Below are 18,334 nucleotides of genomic sequence, written 5' to 3'. Positions count from 1 at the left end.
TCAGGATTTCAGGGTCGTGGGATCGAGCCCCGTGTCAGGCTCAGCTCAGGGTCTGTTTATCTCTCTCCCTCTGCTCCTCCCCCTGACTCGTGCTCTCTCCCTCTCTAAAAAGTAAATAAAATCTTAAAAAAAAAAAAAAAGAAAAAAGAAAAAGTCTGGAAGAATCTACACCAAAATTTTACCCCTAATTATCTTTGACTAGTAGGCTTACAGGTAACTTTTTCTCTTTTTTATATTTCTTATTGTCTACAATGAACATGAAATATTTTTTTTAATTAAAAAAAATTTTTTTAGAGAGAGAGTGCGCGTGTGTGAGGAGGGCTGGGGGGGGGTGCGGTGCAGAGGGAGAGGGAGAGGGAAAGAATCCAAGCAGGCTCCATGCTCAGTGCAGAGCCTGACACAGGGCTCTATCTTAGGACCCTGAGATTACAATCTGAGTTGAAATCAAGAGTTGGACACCCAACTGACTGAGCCCCCCAGGGCCCTGAACATGAAATATTTTTAAAACTACGAAGAAGATGGGGAAACATCTTTAAATGCATGGTGATTAACACCAAATTTAGTATAGTAGTGGCTTCATGGTGGGGAGGGAGAGGAGATGAGGGAGGGGCTTCAATCTTAGTGTTAATGTTTATTTCTTAAGTTAGATGGTGGGTTCATAGGTGTTCATTTTAGTCTTTATGCCTTTTGTTTGTCTTAAACATTTAATAAAGCATTTAAAAACTAAATACAGAAAATTTATGTATGTCACTATATAAAGTATATATATATGACATTTATAAATGTCACTACTTTATTTTTTTTTAAAGATTTTATTTATTTATTCGACAGAGATAGAGACAGCCAGTGAGAGAGGGAACACAAGCAGGGGGAGTGGGAGAGGAAGAAGCAGGCTCATAGCGGAAGAGCCTGATGTGGGACTCGATCCCATAACGCCGGGATCACGCCCTGAGCCGAAGGCAGATGCTTAACCGCTGTGCCACCCAGGCACCCCTATAAATGTCACTACTTTAAATCATTAAAAGCCAAAGACATTATCATTTATCTTTTTAAGGATTTCTAAAAAATTGTTTATTAATGTTTTCTGTTTTAAGCGTTTAATATTAACTGCCCATAAGTTGAATAATATTTCTTAAACTGTTTCAGTTTGATTGGTAGTTGCATCAAATTCAGTATAATTGCACAGAAGTATAATTAAGGGATACAAATCTATTATTTAAAAAACTACAAAAGAAAGTCAGGTAGCTTCTTCACCTTAGTTGCTTGAGGTGCAGAACCTTCTCCTTATTTCACTTCTCTAAGCTAAGAATTTTCCCTCAACTCACAAGAATATTAGTTTCATCTGGGGGAGGTTCCTAGATCAGAGAAAAATTGGTGACCTAATTCAATAGATCTGATTCAGATTTTCTAAAAGTCAGTACTGATTTCACCTTCAGAAAAGGAGAATTAGCAGCTTATTTTAGAAATTAGAATATGCTTTTTGGATACTTCCATTTTCCTCTCTAGAGAGTAAGGGGATCTTATTAAACCCTGGGATGGTTGTGAATTTCCATCCCAAACAGCCATTTCTCATTTTATCCTTTGTGAGCAGGACTTCTAGTTCCTAAACCTGATGTGATTTTCCAGTTGAAGAGAGGTGAAGAGCCATGGAAACTTGATTTTCAGGAAGATGAAAAAAGTGAAGTCCCAGGAAGCACTTTTCCAGGTATGTGTGAACTGGGAGGATGGGATTTTGCTGGACAGTTCACTTTGAGACCACTCCTTGGGATAGTCTTAGGCCTGTGGAGATGGTCACTGTTATACTGGGCCTTTGTCTGGAAAACTCATGCCCAGATAGCCACGTGGCTTTCTGGTCACCTTTATCAGGTTTTTGCTCAGATGCGCTGCCTCCTCAGTCAGGCCTGCCCTGATGACCATATCTGTAATTGAACTCCCTCCGTCTCTTTTCTTCTCCCCACCCTTTGCACTACCTAGCTCTCTTCTCAGGTCTGTCTTCTTAACATACTATGTTTTTACTTCTTTATTTTGTTTCGTGTTTGTCCATACCTACCCTGATGAAAAAGTAAAATCATGAGAAGTTTTATGTTGTTCACTACTGGATCCCCAATGTTTATTTATTTTTTTTTTTAAAGATTTTATTTATTTATTTGACAGACAGAGAGACAGGCAGCGAGAGAGGGAACACAAGCAGGGGGAGTGGGAGAGGAAGAAGCAGGCTCCTAGCGGAGGAGCCTGATGTGGGGCTCGATCCCATAACGCCGGGATCACGCCCTGAGCCGAAGGCAGACGCTTAACCGCTGTGCCACTCAGGCGCCCCTGGATCCCCAATGTTTAGAACAGTACCCGGTACATAGCACACACTCAGGTATTTGTCAAATACACGAACAGGTAGCAAAGTCCTTACCTGTTGGAGGTTTTGGGGCAGGGAGCTGAGGGAGGGTTGAAACCTATTTGTATTTAACTCTGGTAACACTTTTTTATCTTTCCTACTTACTTTTACCGTTTCTCTTTCCTCTTCCTTTAAAAGCCATTGTCATTGATGGTTCACTTTCTCAGGTCCTAGCCAGTTTTCCCACCTATTCTCTGCTGTTTAAACTCGTTGACATGTGAGGTGCCTGGGTGGCTAAGCCAGTTAAGTGTCTGCCTCTAGCGCAGGTCATGATCTCAGGGTCCTTGGATCGAGGCCCACATTGGGCTCTCTGCTCAGTAGGGGGTCTGCTCCCTCTCACTCTCCCTCTCTGTTCTCTATCAAATAAATAAATAAAATCTTAAAAAAACAATTAAACTCACTGACATGCAATTAACTGCCCAGTCATTTCCATGCTTCTTTGTGTATCCCCTATTTTTCTGCGTGTACCTCTCCCTGAAATGCTCTTCTTTTGGTTATTCGCATGGTTAATGTATCTTCCAGAGCTCAGCTTAAATGTCACTTCTTGGGGCGCCTGGGTGGCTCAGTCATTAAGCATCTGCCTTCGGCTCAGGGTGTGATCCCAGGGTCCTGGGATCGAGCCCTGCATTAGGCTCCCTGCTCCACTGGGAAGCTTGCTTCTTCCTCTCCCACTCCCCCTGCTTGTGTTCCCTCTCTTGCTGGCTGTCTCTCTCTCTGTCAAATAAATAAAATCTTTAAAAAAAAAAAGTCACTTCTAGATGACCATTAAGTTTTCCCTCTAAAGAAGACCCCACTCCAACTTCCATTCATTATTTCCTTCACTGCACTTACCATATCTGTTACATTTTATTTGTTTACTCTTTGTCTTCTGTCATGTAGAATATAAGCATCATGAGGGCAGGGACCATGTCTCTCTTGTTCAGTAGAGTCCCAGTGACTTCTGTGCCTAGCATTTTATAGGCACCTAGGAAATATCTAATGAATGAACAACGGAAACTTGTTTGGTGGGCTAAATGTGCACCTTCTACTTCTCTTCTCTGTTCTTCTCCTCTCCTCTGCCATTTTTCAGCCTCTCTGTGATGTTTTTCTTTTGAGGAGTTACCAATAAACCAGGCAGTATTTTGTATTCATTCTTTTCTTAACATAGATAATATTCTTTTTTTCACTAGCATTAAGACCCAGTTATATCTGTAATTTCTATTTGTTTTAGACCAAAATGCTAGACTTGAGAGCCAGGACTCAACTCAAAGGCAGGATGTTTCTAAAAAAGCAAAGTCACAAAAGACATTAATGGAAACACTCAGAAAATATGGTCCTCTGGGTCCTGTACTTGGCCCAGAAAACCTTGAGGGCACCAAGAAAGAACATCTTTCAGGGGAGACTTTGAAGAAATCCTCCCTCAAGGAGGACTTGCAAAGATCCACTCCTGCCAAGAAAACCAACAATAAGGGGAGAAACCTTGAATGCGGCATATGTGGGAAGACCTTATATAACCACTTATCCCTCACTCGTCATCAAAGGACTCACACCGGAGAGAAGCCCTATAACTGTCAAGAGTGTGGGAAAGCCTTCAGCTATAGAAGTAGTCTTAAGAAACACCTGATGTCTCACACTGGGAAGAGCCCCTTTGAATGCAGTGAATGTGGGAAAACGTTCTATGACCGATTAACCCTTACTGAACATCAGCGAACTCATACCGGAGAGAAGCCCTTTAAATGTCACGAATGCGGCAAGGCTTTCTTTGTCCGCTCGTCTTTTACTCGCCATCAGAGAATTCATACTGGAGAAAATCCTTACATGTGTACAGAATGTGGGAAATCCTTTAGCCAGAAAAGCATCCTCGCTCGCCACAAGCTCACTCACACTGGAGAGCGGCCTTACGAATGTAAGGGGTGTGGCAAAGCCCTGTTTGACCGCTCCTCCCTCATTCGCCACCACAGAGCACACACAGGAGAGACTCCTTTTGAATGTAACGAGTGTGGGAAAGTTTTCTTTGACCGCTCATCCCTTAATCAGCATCAGAAAATTCATAGTGGAGACAAGCCCTATAAATGCACCGAATGTGGGAAAGCCTTCCTCCAGAAGAGACCGCTTACTCAGCATCAGAGAGTGCATACCGGAGAGAAGCCCTACGAATGCAGCGTGTGCGGGAAGGTGTTCAGTTGCAAGTCCTCTATCATCCAACATCAGCGACGTTATGCCAGGCGGGCTTCAGAATATCACAGAGGTGCTTCAGCCCGGCAGGGGACCCCCAGAGAGACTTAGACACTTTTGTTCAAGATAATGAAGATTTGTGTTTGAGCACCTTCTGACTGCTGCTTATTCTCATGCCTCCATTTGGTACTAGAGTCTCAATAAATAGTCTCAAGGGACCATGCCATAGACTTCCCCTGGGATGCCTCATACTTAGTATAATACTCTGAGGATCCCCAGATTGGTCAGAAGCTCTCCGATCAATATGTTTTGTAAGTGTTTGAAGGGGACCCTAAGATAAGCATCACATGTTTTTATTTACTTATTTAATTTATTTATTTATAGTTATTTTATTTCTAGACTGCTCCGTAAGAATGGGAACTATTTCCTATCTGTGCACTGCTGTGTCCCCAGTGCAGTGCCTGCCACTTACTCCATATTTTCTCAGTGAATGAATACCTATCTAATCATGAGAACTTGAGTCCCCAGTCAGAACTACTTTCTAGAACTAGAAACTTCAGTAAGAAAATTAACATGAAGCCAATATGTATGTAGGACCGTAAATAATCCACTTTTCTTGGAGGTTTCTGGAGTCCTGGTTTGGGTATGCCCTTGTTCTTCACTCAGGATCCTTAGTTCCCCTGAATTTTGTCTCTTCTGCCCTCTAACCTGAACTTTAGGCTCTAGTAGACTAACCTATCACCCTTGTTTCTTGGTTAGTGGTTGTGTTTTTGTTTTATATTTGTTTAATCTCATTGATAACTAAAATTCCTTAGCCTGGCTATGACATTCCATCCATACCCTGGACACAACAGCTTCCCTTTCTCATGATTTATTCACCTATAACTGAAGGGAAAAATAGTCACACCAAAGGTTCGAAGTCCAATTGTGATCAAGCTGTAGCCATGGCAGCTGGGTGGGGTTCCAGGCTGAAGAAGTCAGCCACAGTGAACCAGGAGATGGGGCCATGTCTAATCTCAAAGAATATCACAAAGCCAAGTTATAACTCCAGGCATAGCTCATCCATGAGTAGTCATCCTTCAGTACTAAAGCAGCTGACGTGAGGATGTAACTGAGAGCCAGGCCACCACATCCTATTAGACATGATGTCCTTCTTGCCAGAACATCAGTATCTGTGAAACCAAAATGCAGACTGTCCTATCCACACCCACACAGTGGAGACATAGATTGGCTTCCTCACACCTACATCTTGAGAATTGCTCCTTAGTAATAAAGCAATAATTCCAGAGAGCAGCTGAAAACGTGAGCACCTGGATGAGGAGGACAGGTTCCTCACATCTTGGTGTTTTTTTTTTAAAAGCACAGTTTTAATTTCTTGCACCATAGTGGTATTACAATAGATGAAGAATAGAGAATTAGCATGGCACTCTCTTCTTTCACCTTGTTAATGGACAGGAATCTGGAACCTCAGGCAGGACAGATGGAGGCCACAAAAAATCAGTCCCCATGATGATCAAAGATCTGACCCCTTGTATGATGCCCAACCTATTGCACATGCCGTAGGTATCATGTAAAGATGTGGATTCCTTGCCATCACACGTGTGTCTAAAACTTGTGCAAAGTCTGCAGAAGAGGCAATTGACCAAATATCCCAGGATCAGTAGTTCAACTTATTGAGCCATTTTACAGAACCTCATTATTAAGTAACTTGCAAAAGCCAAAGTATTGATAATAAGCATTGACTAATGCTTACAGTGGCAGAAGCTGTTAGTTGCCTAACTTGTAGTCATACTTCTTTTCTTTCTTTACAATGGGAAATCCAAGTCTCTTCTGAGCAATAGACTGCTCAGCTATATTGCTCAGCCTCTCTTGTAGTGAGGTATGGCCAGTCAGGCCAATGAAATATTGATATATCAAATGTCAAGACAATAGTATATTAATATATCAAATACCAGGCAAATGATATATTGATATAATTGGATTTTGTTGGCTAGGACTTCTGGAAAGGCACCTTAAAAGGGAGGGACAGCTAAGAAACCTCCTTTTGCCTTTGCCTTTCCCTTCTTTTCTACCTGGAATGTGGATTTAGTGGCTGGAATTCCAGCAGCCATCTTGTGACTTTGAGGATCTAAGCCATGCCTGAAGGATGGGAAAGAAGAAAAACAGAAGACCTCTGATTCCTTGATAATCTGAGGAGATTTCATACCAGCTCTGGACTGCCTACTTCTGATCTTGCATGAGAGAGAATAAACCCTATGTGTTTAACTACTATATTCACAGCCAAAGGAAATTCCTGTTGAAGTTGATGGGCAAAGAGAAGCAGAAGGAATTTATCTGATCAGATTCCTCCTGTTTCCCTCATACTTTCAGGTTGCTTCATCCAGCCACCCCTAGGGAGGCCAGATCCCACAGCCCAGTGTGTGGCACTTCAGCAAGCCTGGAAGTGGTGCAAGGAACCAGAAACTTGAGCTGTGCAGTCGTTTGGCCTGTGGCAAGCAATGGGGAGAGACTGGCACTCCCAGACAGATAACTGTCCAGCTGAAGCTGGTGCAATCCAATGTCTCAGGCAGCTGAGGTGGAGCAAAGCGCTGAGGGTATGTGCACAGGCCCAAAAGTAACATGTAACTTGACTAGGCACATACTGATGCCTAATTTATTGCCTTTGCTATTTATTTCACTGATTGCCTATTTCAAGTATGCCTTCTTCTCTCCCTGAGACTTGTAGCACCTCTCTCTTCTGTTGAGTCTCATGTCTCTGAGACCCCCACCTGTTTGCCACCCAAATCCCACCTTTACATTTTCAGTTTTGCCCTCTTCCATGGTGACGAAAGGATTCCTTGTTTATCTCTCTGCGTATCAACTTTCACCTCAAAGTAAATGGCCTTTTAAGGCATTGTAGCTTTTTAAGGAATGAGAAGATGCTTTCCTGTTGGGATACTGTGGCAAACACGAAGACAGACTAGAAGGAAACAGAAGCCCTCACTAACTTTAGGAAAACCCTTAAGAGAATATGGGGACTCACTGGGGACCAATGGATTTTTATCTTAAAGTATTCCAACTCCACTCTACTGTGGAACACCAATATATGTTTTTGGGCCAGCTGGTAGTGTCCAGGGCTACGTGATTTCTAAAGTAGGGCCTCTGTCAATAAAAGTAGAGTTACGAAGAAAGTCCAAGTTTTCCAAAAGCACACAAATGAAAGCCAAGAAAAGCAATGAGGACAATATTAGTTTCAGGCAGTTACACCTTCTGTACAAGCACAGAGAAGAATATACTCAGTTACGGATCATCTAAGTAGCAGTAAATACTCTGGGATACTTCTCGCATGGAGCTTAATCTGTGGTGTATGTGTGTTGGGAGACACCCAATAAGCAAAATTAATTATATGTTAGAAAGAGATAAGTGCTATGGAAAAAAATAAAGAAATGGTCAGTGAAGGCTTCACAAAGGAGGGAAACAAAGGCTTGGAGGAGGTGAGAGAGCAAGCCATGTGTTTACCTGGGGGGTATCTACCCAGGATGTCTATCTAGGCAGGGGAACAGTGCAGAAGCTCCATAGGGAAGCATGCCTCACTCAATTGAAGAATGACAGGCCAGGGTGGCTGCAGCAGAACAAATGATGGGAAAGTGGTAGAAGGTGAGAGCAAAGAGTTAGTGTGTGTGGATTTTGCAGGGCTTTGTGGGCCACTGTAAGGACTTTGGCTTTGTTCTGCGTTAGGAGAGCAATTGTGTTGAGAATAGGATGTATAGGGCAAGAGTAGGAGTGAGGCCAGTTAGCAGGCATTTGCAGTGATCCAGGCAACAAATGATAGGTGCTTAGACCAGGGTGGCAGCAGTGGAGGTGGCGAGACGTGGTCCGATTCTGCATGTATTTTGAAAGTACAGCCAACAGGATTTGCAGAGGAATTGGACGTGGGTTGTGAGATAAAGAGAAGAATGATGACTCCAAGGTGTTTGAACTGAGCAAGTAGAAGGATGAGTTGCCATTTACTGAAGCAGGGAAAACTGCAGGAGGAAGAGATATGGCATTGGGGGAGGAAGGGCATCAAAAGTTCAGTTTTGAACATTCTATCTTAGAGATATTCATTAAACATCCAAGTAAAGAGATTGAGGAGATAGCTCAAGGTCAGAGGAAAAGCCCATGTTAGAGATACAAACTGGGAATTGATCACATTTGAATGGTATTTAGAACATCTAGATTGAACAAGATTACTAAGAAGTAAGTGTTCACAGAAAAAGAAGAACAACCCAAGGATTGATCCCTGGGACATTCCAACATTTAGTTGGTTCCCAAATGAGCAGCTTTAGCAGTCCTTGGGAACTTATTAGAAATGCAAAATCTCTGGCCCCACCCCAGAATCCTGAATAAGTGTAGATAGAGTTCATCACTGTGTTTTGACAAGCCTTCCAGGTGATTCCGATCAAGGTACGGTTTGGGAATCACTGGTTGGGGAGAAGAGGAGTCTACTCAGACTGAGAAGGAGTGACCAGTCAAGGAGGAAAATCAGAGTTTTTCCAGGAGGAGGGAGTAGTCAGTTTTATCAACTGCTGGTGATAGATAAAGTGAGAGGAAGACTGACCGATTTCGCAACAAAAGAAGGGGGATTTCTGTGACGCGGTTGGTTAACAAAAGGAAGGAAGCTATTCCCAGGTGTTCCAGACAAGTCAACTAGTGGTGCCTTTCATGTACAACAGTTTTTCAAATAAACTGTCCACTCCATAGCTCCTGCTAATGGAGGGGAGGAGTTTGATGGGGGGAGGCTCCTTTCCACCGTTCTTTGAGCTGGTAGGGCTGTGTTCTCTACCACATGCCCTCTCTCACCTCAGCCCTAGCTGATTGGACCAAAAGCAGCCAACCTTACAAACCAGTTAGGAGGTAAGTGTAGCTGTCTATATAACAAACCCAGTGTAATAGCGGCTTATATAAAACAGAAGTTTACATCTCTCTCACATTAAAACTCAAGCTCTGTCCCACCAAACTGTCAGGGGTTCAGTTCCTCCTATGGTGTTGGTTTGCCATTCCTCGGGTGTTAACCTTGTCCACGTGGTCCACGCTGACTTGTGTTCCGGCCAGTATGGAGGAGCTTTCCTCTTCCCTTTAAGAATTTGCGCTCATTTCCCTGGCAAGAGGTAGGAGAAGAAATGTAATCTTTACAATAGGAAGCTTTAGGCCTACCTAAAAGTTGGGAACGCTGTTAGCAAAAGGACAAATGGACATTGTAGATTCTATCCAAACAGGGACAGTTAGGCTAATTTGATTTTCTTTCTTGGGAATTCGAACTAGAGAGAAAACTGGCTACTTTATTGTGGGAAGATACGTGAGAACATACAGCCTCCTGAAGATACACCCAATCCCAGCTGACTGCTCCTCGAACTTCTCTGGAGCCTTGAGAGACTTTCATGTTCCAGTCGCCTTGAGGTTAGCGGTACCAATTATTAACTAATAACTTACTGGGGACCTGACTGTGTCTGGGTAGAAGTGATTTCCAGGACCGAGATTCCACGTTTCCTTACTCTGAGATGCTGCCTGGAATACGCATCCCTGGTTACCTTATATAATCTCTGTCCCCGTCACAATGGGCTAATACCATGGAGGCGCAGAAAGGAAGCCATGGGGATGCGGGCGCCTCCGCTCCGAGAGAACACTGCAAGAAATGAGGGAAGCCTGGGTGGGTGGTAGGGGCTGCCGCCAGGCCCTCAGCGGGTCACAGTTGCGGGACAGCAAATGTGCCATGCGAGGCGGGGTTTAGCGCGGCCGAATACATCTTTTGGGCCTGGGCCCAGAGTCGGCATCGACGAGGCGCGGCCTTTCGAGTAACCAGCAAAGGGTTTGGGGCTTAACTAAGGGGGTTGGTGGCGCTCTTGGAGACGCACTAACTGCTGGCATCGCGGGATTGTCAGCAGGCAGAGCGCCTGGCCAGCGTCCCGCGGAGTCCTCTGGGAAGCGGCGTTCCGTGACGTGAGCCGCGCGCTGCTGAGGATTCTGGGAGTTGTAGTTCAGCCTCTAGTTCGGGCCCGCGCAACTTGGCCCGGCCGACTCCTAGATACCTTTGTCGCCGGGCCGGGGCTTCCTCCGCGCCGAGCGGGAGGTCGGTCGAGCTTGTTGTCGAGGAGGGCTGAGCGCGGGGCCTTCCAAGTCTGAGTCGCCGGAAGGAGGGCGGCGGGAAGGCCCCCGGCTGCCCTGTGAGGGTCGCACGCGCGTTCCCGGGCCTCCGAGTGCACCAGAGCGGTGGACTCCCGGGGTCCCTCGTACGTTCGCTGCTCCCTTCTCCCGGGGCAGTCGTCACCTGCGCGGGCCGGGGGAGGGAATCGCCATGGAGCCTGGGGGCAGAGGTGAGAATTTCGGAAGGATGCGGCCGCAGAGCCTGCTGGAGAGAAAAAAAGGGGAAAGGCTGCCCTCTGGCTGGGGCAGGCTCTGGAAGGAGAAGCATCTTCTCTGTGAGACGACAGCCCTTTCCAACTGGTTGGTCTCACGTTGGGGTTTTGAGGGGGAGCCCGCTACTTTACCACTCTGCTGGTCTTTAGGATGATGTATGCCTCCTTTGCACCCAAAATCACCAGATCCGACAATGTGGCTTTTGATAATGACTTTGTTTTGTCCTCACGGGAACCCCATAAAGCGGTAGGAAGGAGATTGTTATACCCATTTGGCAGATAGGGAAAGTGAGGATTCCAGACATCACAGGATTTGTTTAGAATCCTGGATTCCCCCCCCCCATAATACCCATTGCTTTTCTAAAAATGCCAGTATTGTATCTGAAAAGCCACTGTTAAAGAAGAATTTAACTAGTCTTCCTTCATCCTGTGAGCTTAGAATAGAACAAGAATGAATCATTAAGTGAGGCACGGATGGACACACAGAGACTTTGAGTATTACTTTGACTCTCACTCAGATGAGAGAAAGAAATATGTATTTAATTTATGTGTTCAGATTTTCATAGCAGCTGGACAGTCTTAGAGTTTAAGGGCAGAGGAGGATAGGAGTGGGAGGCAACAGTGGTCATGTTTGTGTTGATTCAGGGATGTTGTGGGATTGTCCCTTGATTTCCTGTGTTGAATTTTTTAAGGTGACAAGTAGCTGTGTATAGCAGTATCTGCAAGTTTACTGCAAGGCAAGAGTAATCATCATGGCTCCTCTCTCCACTTGTAGGGCCACTTTCTGAGGACTCAGACCTTCCCTATGCTGGAGACCCAAAAGAAAAGGGCGTGACCACTGTGCTGCTGACCCCTGCATCCCAGGTGGGTTTAATTTCTTCTTTTTTCTCTTTGTTTTCAGAACAGAAATACGGTTTCCTCCGTTGTTATGGAGTTGCTCAGCCGTGATCCCTAGACCTCTGGGTTCATCCTGATAAAATGATGAGTGATGAACCTGACAGTAAATGCTCCTCACTTCTGCAGAACTTTCCCTCCAGCATTACTTCTCAATCCACTTAGTGCTCAGTTTGCTCTTACCAGCTCTTCGGTGCTGTCATTGGCCTCATGGTCAGATGGAAAGTAATAAAAAAAAAAAGCCAGTTTCCCTAACTTACAAAATTTACTGAGAAAATAAGATAGAGATAAGGAAAATAGTTAATCAGCAAGAATATATATATATATATATACATACATACAGAAATGACTGGTACAGACAAGTCATAAAAGGCTTGGAAGAGGTTTTCTATCTGCTAGAGTATTTGGGAAAAAAATACTGAGATTAAAGCTATACTTTGGAAAATAAGAGAGAGTAGGTAGTTGGAGAATAGAAGACAGGATTATTTCAAGAGAGAGAAACAGCTTTGGCAGAAAGTCTGTAAGTGAGTTGGAGGTCTTCAAGGGGTATGTGTGTCACTGTAGGGTGAGCTGGAGTGTGGTAAGGGAAGCTTAGGTACGTTGTAGCCAGACTGCAGGAAAACGTACACAGGGTCTTATTCCAAAGGTAAATAAAGCCCCATAAAAGTTTGTAGAGGCCCAGCAAGATGAAACATGCCTCTCTCTAACTGAAGGGAAATTAGTCAAGATGTTCCTGTAGGATCTGGTCTCAGACCCTGGGAGAATGGCAGACTCTGTGGTAAAGGCAGTGGGACTACATGACAACTTCAGACCTGCCTCACAATGTGTAGGTCTGAAACTCTTGGGGGTTCTGATCTGAATTTGTAGATCTCTTTCAGAGGAGAGGGGAGACACAGTCAGTAGCCAGTGCCGGGCAGTTTCTGTTTGGTCTCCCTGTGTCTTCCAGCCCCAGCACATGCACACTGAGCAGCCGCTCTTTAAACAAGTTCAATTGCTGAGGTTGTCTCAGGAAACTAAAGTCTGAAAGGAACTGCTAGTTAGTCTGTTACTGTTACTGTTTTTAAAGAGAGGAGACCATATAAATTACATTGCTGTGTTGCTCACTCCTGAGGCATATGGTCTTAAGGGACCATGAACTTCAATAAAAAGGGTAGTGATTTCATACTTCAAGTATTAAAGAGTTAACATATGTGGAATTTAAAGAACAAAACAGAGGAGCATAGGAGAAGGGAGGGAAAAATAAAACAAGATGAAATCAGAGAGGGAGACAAACCGTAAGAGACTCTTAATCACAGGAAACAAACTGAAGGTTGCTAGAGGGGAGGGGGATGGGGGATGGGATAATTCGGTGCTGGGCATTAAGGAGGGCACGTGACATAATGAGCACTGGGTATTATATAAGACTGATGAATCACTGACCTCTACCTCTGAAACTAATAATACACTGTATGTTAATTAATTGAATTTAAATTTTAAAAAATTAAAAAATAAAAGATTCAACATAAAAAAACAAAATAAAATAAAGAATGGAATTATTCTGAGCAGCGGATTTTCCAAGCAGGTAGTTCTCTTAACTTTATTATGTGAATTGTTTTACCATTTGTTTTTGGAGGGCTGTGTCATAAACACTAGAATGTTGACTACAAACAGAATGACCCAGTATATTCATATGTATGTTCAGGGAGCTATGGCAAAAGTGGTGGTTCAAAGAGAGACAAGACTGTTTCGTTTGCTAGCATCCCAGGGACTGGTCTGTTTTAATGTATCACAAATTAAAGTTGTACAGGAATTTTTTTGTACGGAATTAGAAAAATCAGTAGACATCTGTCTTATCAGCAGTAAACAGATTCAGCTACAGACTCAGAGGAGCATTACCCACTCTGCTCCCTTGCCCTACATTTTAGGAGACAATCTGAACTTTGTGACTGTCGCATAGACCAAGGTTAGGCTTCCACTCCTGCAAAGCCTGATATCCTTCTCTCCCCCGCCGCCCCCACCACCACCTCTGTTCCCACGCACATTTTACAGAACACCCTGTTTAAACTAGGTTCTACTCATTCTTCTTCAGGTGTTCCTTCATTCAGCCTTTGACAAATACTTACAGTGTTCCTGCTCTGTGCCAGATAGCCTGGGCTGCTTCAGTGAGCAAAATTAGACCCGGCCTCTGCTCTCGTGGAGCTTACCGTCTAATAGGAGACCCAGACCTTACTCACAAAGTCTCCTCAGTGTGTGCATCTCCCAAGAGCAGTGGAAGAGCATGGCACTCCAGCCCAGAGAACCAGGAAGGCCTCCCCTGAGGAGGTAACACCTGGGCTGAGATCTGAAGGGTGAGCAGGATTAGAATAGCTGAAAGGATATAGCAGGGGGAGAGCATTCAGGAACAGGAAGCAGCTTATATAAGGGGGTAAAAGGGAACGTGGCACACATCTCAAGCAGCTGAAAGGCAGCCACCAGCTGGAGCACAGGGAATGTGGGAGGAGTAGTGTGTGATAGGGGAGAGAGTAGATGGAGCAGGGGGTGGGGCGTGTCAGACTGATCAGGGCCATCATGAGACGTGGCAGGAACACTTTGGGGACTTTCGTAATTTGGGCTTGAGATACTGTTTTACAAATAAATCTACATTGTGTGGCATGTATAGAAAACATCTTAACTTTTAATATGTATTGGACAGATTTTATTCTCAAAGGAAAACTAGAGAGAAAAGTATTTCCTATTTCTTGAACTCCTTGTAGTTTAAAACCATACCACAGAGAAATGAGTTAACTCATAATTATATTTTGTCCCTTCCCCGTGTCTAAATGGTAAGGATTTCTGTAGTTGTGTAATTTAATGTATCGATATATGAAGTAATAGCTTGGTCCCTTCAGATTTTACAGTGAAGGTTCCTTCCTACTTGCAGGTTACACGCAGTTCTCAAGCATGGAGTCAAGGAGTGAGTCTGGCCACAGATGTGCCAGAGAATCTTACTGTTGGAAGGGATGTTAGAGGTCATTTTGTCTAACCCTCCTGTCCTTCCTGTCTTCCTTCTCTTGTGCTATCAGTTTGAGTCGTTCTCAGAGGCTTCTGGAAGATCCCTTGGTGAGCACTGGTGTGTTTGGGTTTTCAGGAGTCATTGGCGATCAGGCATATGGCTGAGGCTCTTACACAGTGGGGGTGGCTGAACCCTCCTTAGGGAGATGTGCTGAGAAGCATAGGAATCTGGTCTTGCTGGGTAAGAATGGCTTCCTCCCCCACTTGGAACTTACCCAGTGTGGTACCTTTGCTTTCTCAGTTCCTAAGAGCTCTGAGAATCAAAGATTTTTAATTGCTGTGTAAGTTCTGAGACAGGCAGTGTCTACTTCTGTTTCTGGATATATGTGTAACTCTCCCAGAGTTAGCGATGGACCCTTTTTGAGTGTATTTTCCTAGGTGGTAGCATCCTTCTTCTCTACTCCCTGACCAAGGATGTTGAGACAAAGTTCTACTGGAAATACCTCTTAAGAAATGGGTGCTTATTGTTTTAATAGAGAGAGGTAAAAACAGGTGACTTGGTTGTTCTGCTCAAATAGACCCCATATCCATCTTCCTACCTTCTTCTGAGCACTATTGAGGGAGAAATGTGGAACTGACCTCTTTCTTTCTCTCCCTTTTTTTTTTCTTTTGAAGATTTTATGTATTTGACAGAGAGATAGAGCCAGAGAGCACAAGCAGGGGGAATGGCAGAGGGAGAGGGAGAAGCAGGCTCCCCACTGAGCAGGGAGCGCCATGCGGGGCTTGATCCCAGGACCCCAGGATCATGACCCAAGCCAAAGGCAGACACTTGACCAACTGAGCCACCCAGGCCCCCCTCTTTCTTTCTTTTACACTATCTTCCCTAACGACCAAGGAAGTAACACTGAATAAACTCTTTACCAAACTCTTTTCCTGTGAACAGGGCTTCCAATTTCCAAGCCTGGTGTAATCTCTCAGTTGCAGTGTGGGGAGGAGCTAGAGAGAGAAGTCTCAAAAGCATTAGGTGAGTGATGACATAAAACCCAGATGGTCAGTGGGATCAAATGGGTCAAAGCATCTTTGAAGTGCTTGTGGAGGAGCCTTTCCAGATTTCACTAGACCCATGGAAAAATTGAAGTAACGTCCCTTTCTCCCATGCCACACTCCAGCTCTGTGGGTGATTGTCTTTTATAAACGCATACTTTAAAAAAAATTTTTTTTTAGAAAATAAATACTTTCTGCCCTTTCAAACCAGATCTTTTTCCCAAATAAGGTAAAATGAGGTCAACATTTTAATATTTATTAATAATATGCTTGGGTGTCAGGCTCATATATGTTATTTTATCTCTGCAGGATAGTGTGACTTTTTGTCTCAGACCAATGACTAAAAATCATTCTCTGAGTTTCCCCTTGCCTTCCTCTTTATCTAAGTAGAGGTGGCATAGAATAGTGGTTGAGTGCAGACTCTGGAACCAGTCTAACTGTGTTCAAAGCCAATCTTAATTACTTACTAGCTCTGTGACCTTTAACAAGTGAATTATCCTCTCTGTGACTCAATTTCCCCAACTGTAAAATGGGGATAATGATAGCACTCACCTCATAGGGTTGCTGTGAAGATCAAATGAAATAATCCAAGAGAGATGCTTAGAATGGTACCTGGCCAAATGCTAAGCAAGTGATAAGTATTGATTAAGTTCCGGTAACTCTTTTTGAAAGATATCATGAATTTGACGTGATCATTTCTATCAAATGGGATACTGCAATGGACTACCTGCTAATTATACTTTCCTTAGTGTTATCCTTGTCTAACTGAGGCATCATACCACTGCTAGATTTCCCACTCTGCCAGTTCTGTATTCCTCTACCTGCTTTCAAGGCTTTTGTTACTACCTGCCTAACCATTTCACCTTCTTTATCCTCCAACTTGAACCCTTAACACCAGACAGGCAATGTCTTACTTTTTTCCATTAACTGTGTGTTCTCCACAAACATTTGGGGATTTAATGCCTCCATTCCCCTTAACTGAAAGTCCGTTTGCCTTTAACCTGTTTCTACCCATTTGCCCTTTAAAATCCCAGGTACTTCCCTGATTATGATATATAGTTGAGAACATTGTATTGTATTGATTTATTTCATGTAGAGTAATGGTTGGAATGGATATTAAATACCATTTAAGCCTGGAAATATTTTTAGCTTTTCTCTCAAAACTCTTATTAGGAAACCCAGGATTTGGGGCAGGTATCCTGACAGGTTGGGAACCAATCTGAGCATATGGGGATTTGACCTTCTTCTCCTGACATGCTGCACTTTTTTTTTTTTAAACTTCATTCTATTTAATTCTTTCAAGTTTGATAGGTAGTGGGACAGTCAGAGGTGATCAGTTGCTGCTTTTTTTTAATGATTTATTATTTTATTTTATTTTTTAAAGATTTATTTATTTACTTGAGAGAGAACACGAGTGGGACAGGCAGAGGGAGAGGGGGAGAGAATCCCAAGCAGACTCCATGCTAAGCACAGAGCCTGACATAGGGCTCAGTCTCACGACCCAGAGACCATGACCTGAGCTGAAATCAAGAGAAGAACACTTAACTGACTGAGCCACCCAGGCATTCCATTGCTTCTTAATCACTAAGCTTTGTGAAGATGTGAATTTGCTGATCTGCACCACTTTGTGTTTTTGTTTTTTTTTAATTTTTGATTTTTAAGATTTTATTTATTTGAGAGAGAGAGAGCGAGCATTCATGAGCAGGGGGAAGAGCAGAGGGAGAGGGAGAACCAGGGAGCTCAGTGCAGGGCTCGATCCCAGGACCCTGGGATCATGACCTGAGCTGAAGGCAGATGCTTAACAGACTAAGCCACCCAGGCGCCCTGACCTGGACCACTTTGAACGCTAGCTTAGAGAATCAGTGTCTCATCTTGAGACAATGGAACCAACAGAGATTTTTTTTTTTAAGGTTTTGAAGTGATTGGGAAATCCTGGGACGGGGAAAGATTGGTAGCAAGGAGATCAACCAATGATGGTCATTCTCAAGGCATGAGGTGCAGAGGCTCCAGTGAGGGGGTAAGAATGGGCAATCCCTGCAAGACTTTCTTTCTCTGTCTCCGCCACATCCATTTTTTAAATCTCATTTGCCATTTCCCCACATGACCTCTGCAAGTCTTATTCTCTGTTATTCTTTCTCATCTCCTCTACCTTCCTAGAGAGAAGAGTATTGAGTGCCTGCTCATTCTTTCCCTTTTGTGCTGTTGCACTTCTTTGCCCACTCACCTTTCTTTCTCAAGTTCTTTCAAAATTGCAAAGCTATTTTTGAGAGCTTTCAAGTGTTTTTTCATTTGTTTGTTTTTCATTATTTTCCTACCACAGCAGTTATTTTTCTTTCCTGTGTAAGAAATGATACACGCATATTTTTGTTTCTTTCAGACTGGGAGACAAGACCAAAAAGCAAGGCGCTCACTCCAGAACTGGATATTTCTGAGGAAGAATCAGCCCCTGACGTGTTAATAAAAAGATTTCCAAAGGAAAGTTCCAGTGAATGTGAGGATTCTTTAGAGA

At 43.7% G+C, this 18,334-nt stretch overlaps 1 protein-coding gene across 1 annotated transcript in view; it reads left to right on the top strand.

Annotated features, from left to right (window-relative positions):
• Window positions 1-18,334, top strand: part of LOC103671530 (zinc finger protein 420) — a 47,442-nt gene that overhangs the window by 26,399 nt on the left and 2,709 nt on the right. Inside the window, exons 6-9 of the mRNA XM_040623692.1 lie at window positions 3,973-4,650; window positions 11,714-11,781; window positions 15,725-15,805; window positions 18,203-18,334. The exon at window positions 18,203-18,334 is cut by the window's right edge and continues 2,709 nt beyond it. Coding sequence (XP_040479626.1) covers window positions 3,973-4,650; window positions 11,714-11,781; window positions 15,725-15,805; window positions 18,203-18,334 — 959 coding nt within the window. The remainder of the gene's footprint in view (window positions 1-3,972; window positions 4,651-11,713; window positions 11,782-15,724; window positions 15,806-18,202) is intronic.

This window comes from Ursus maritimus, unplaced genomic scaffold, assembly GCF_017311325.1.
Source record: "Ursus maritimus isolate PB19 unplaced genomic scaffold, ASM1731132v1 scaffold_6, whole genome shotgun sequence".
Classification (NCBI taxonomy): domain Eukaryota; kingdom Metazoa; phylum Chordata; class Mammalia; order Carnivora; family Ursidae; genus Ursus; species Ursus maritimus.
Note: the sequence above shows the minus strand (reverse complement) of the source record. Positions and strands in the feature narration are given on the sequence as shown.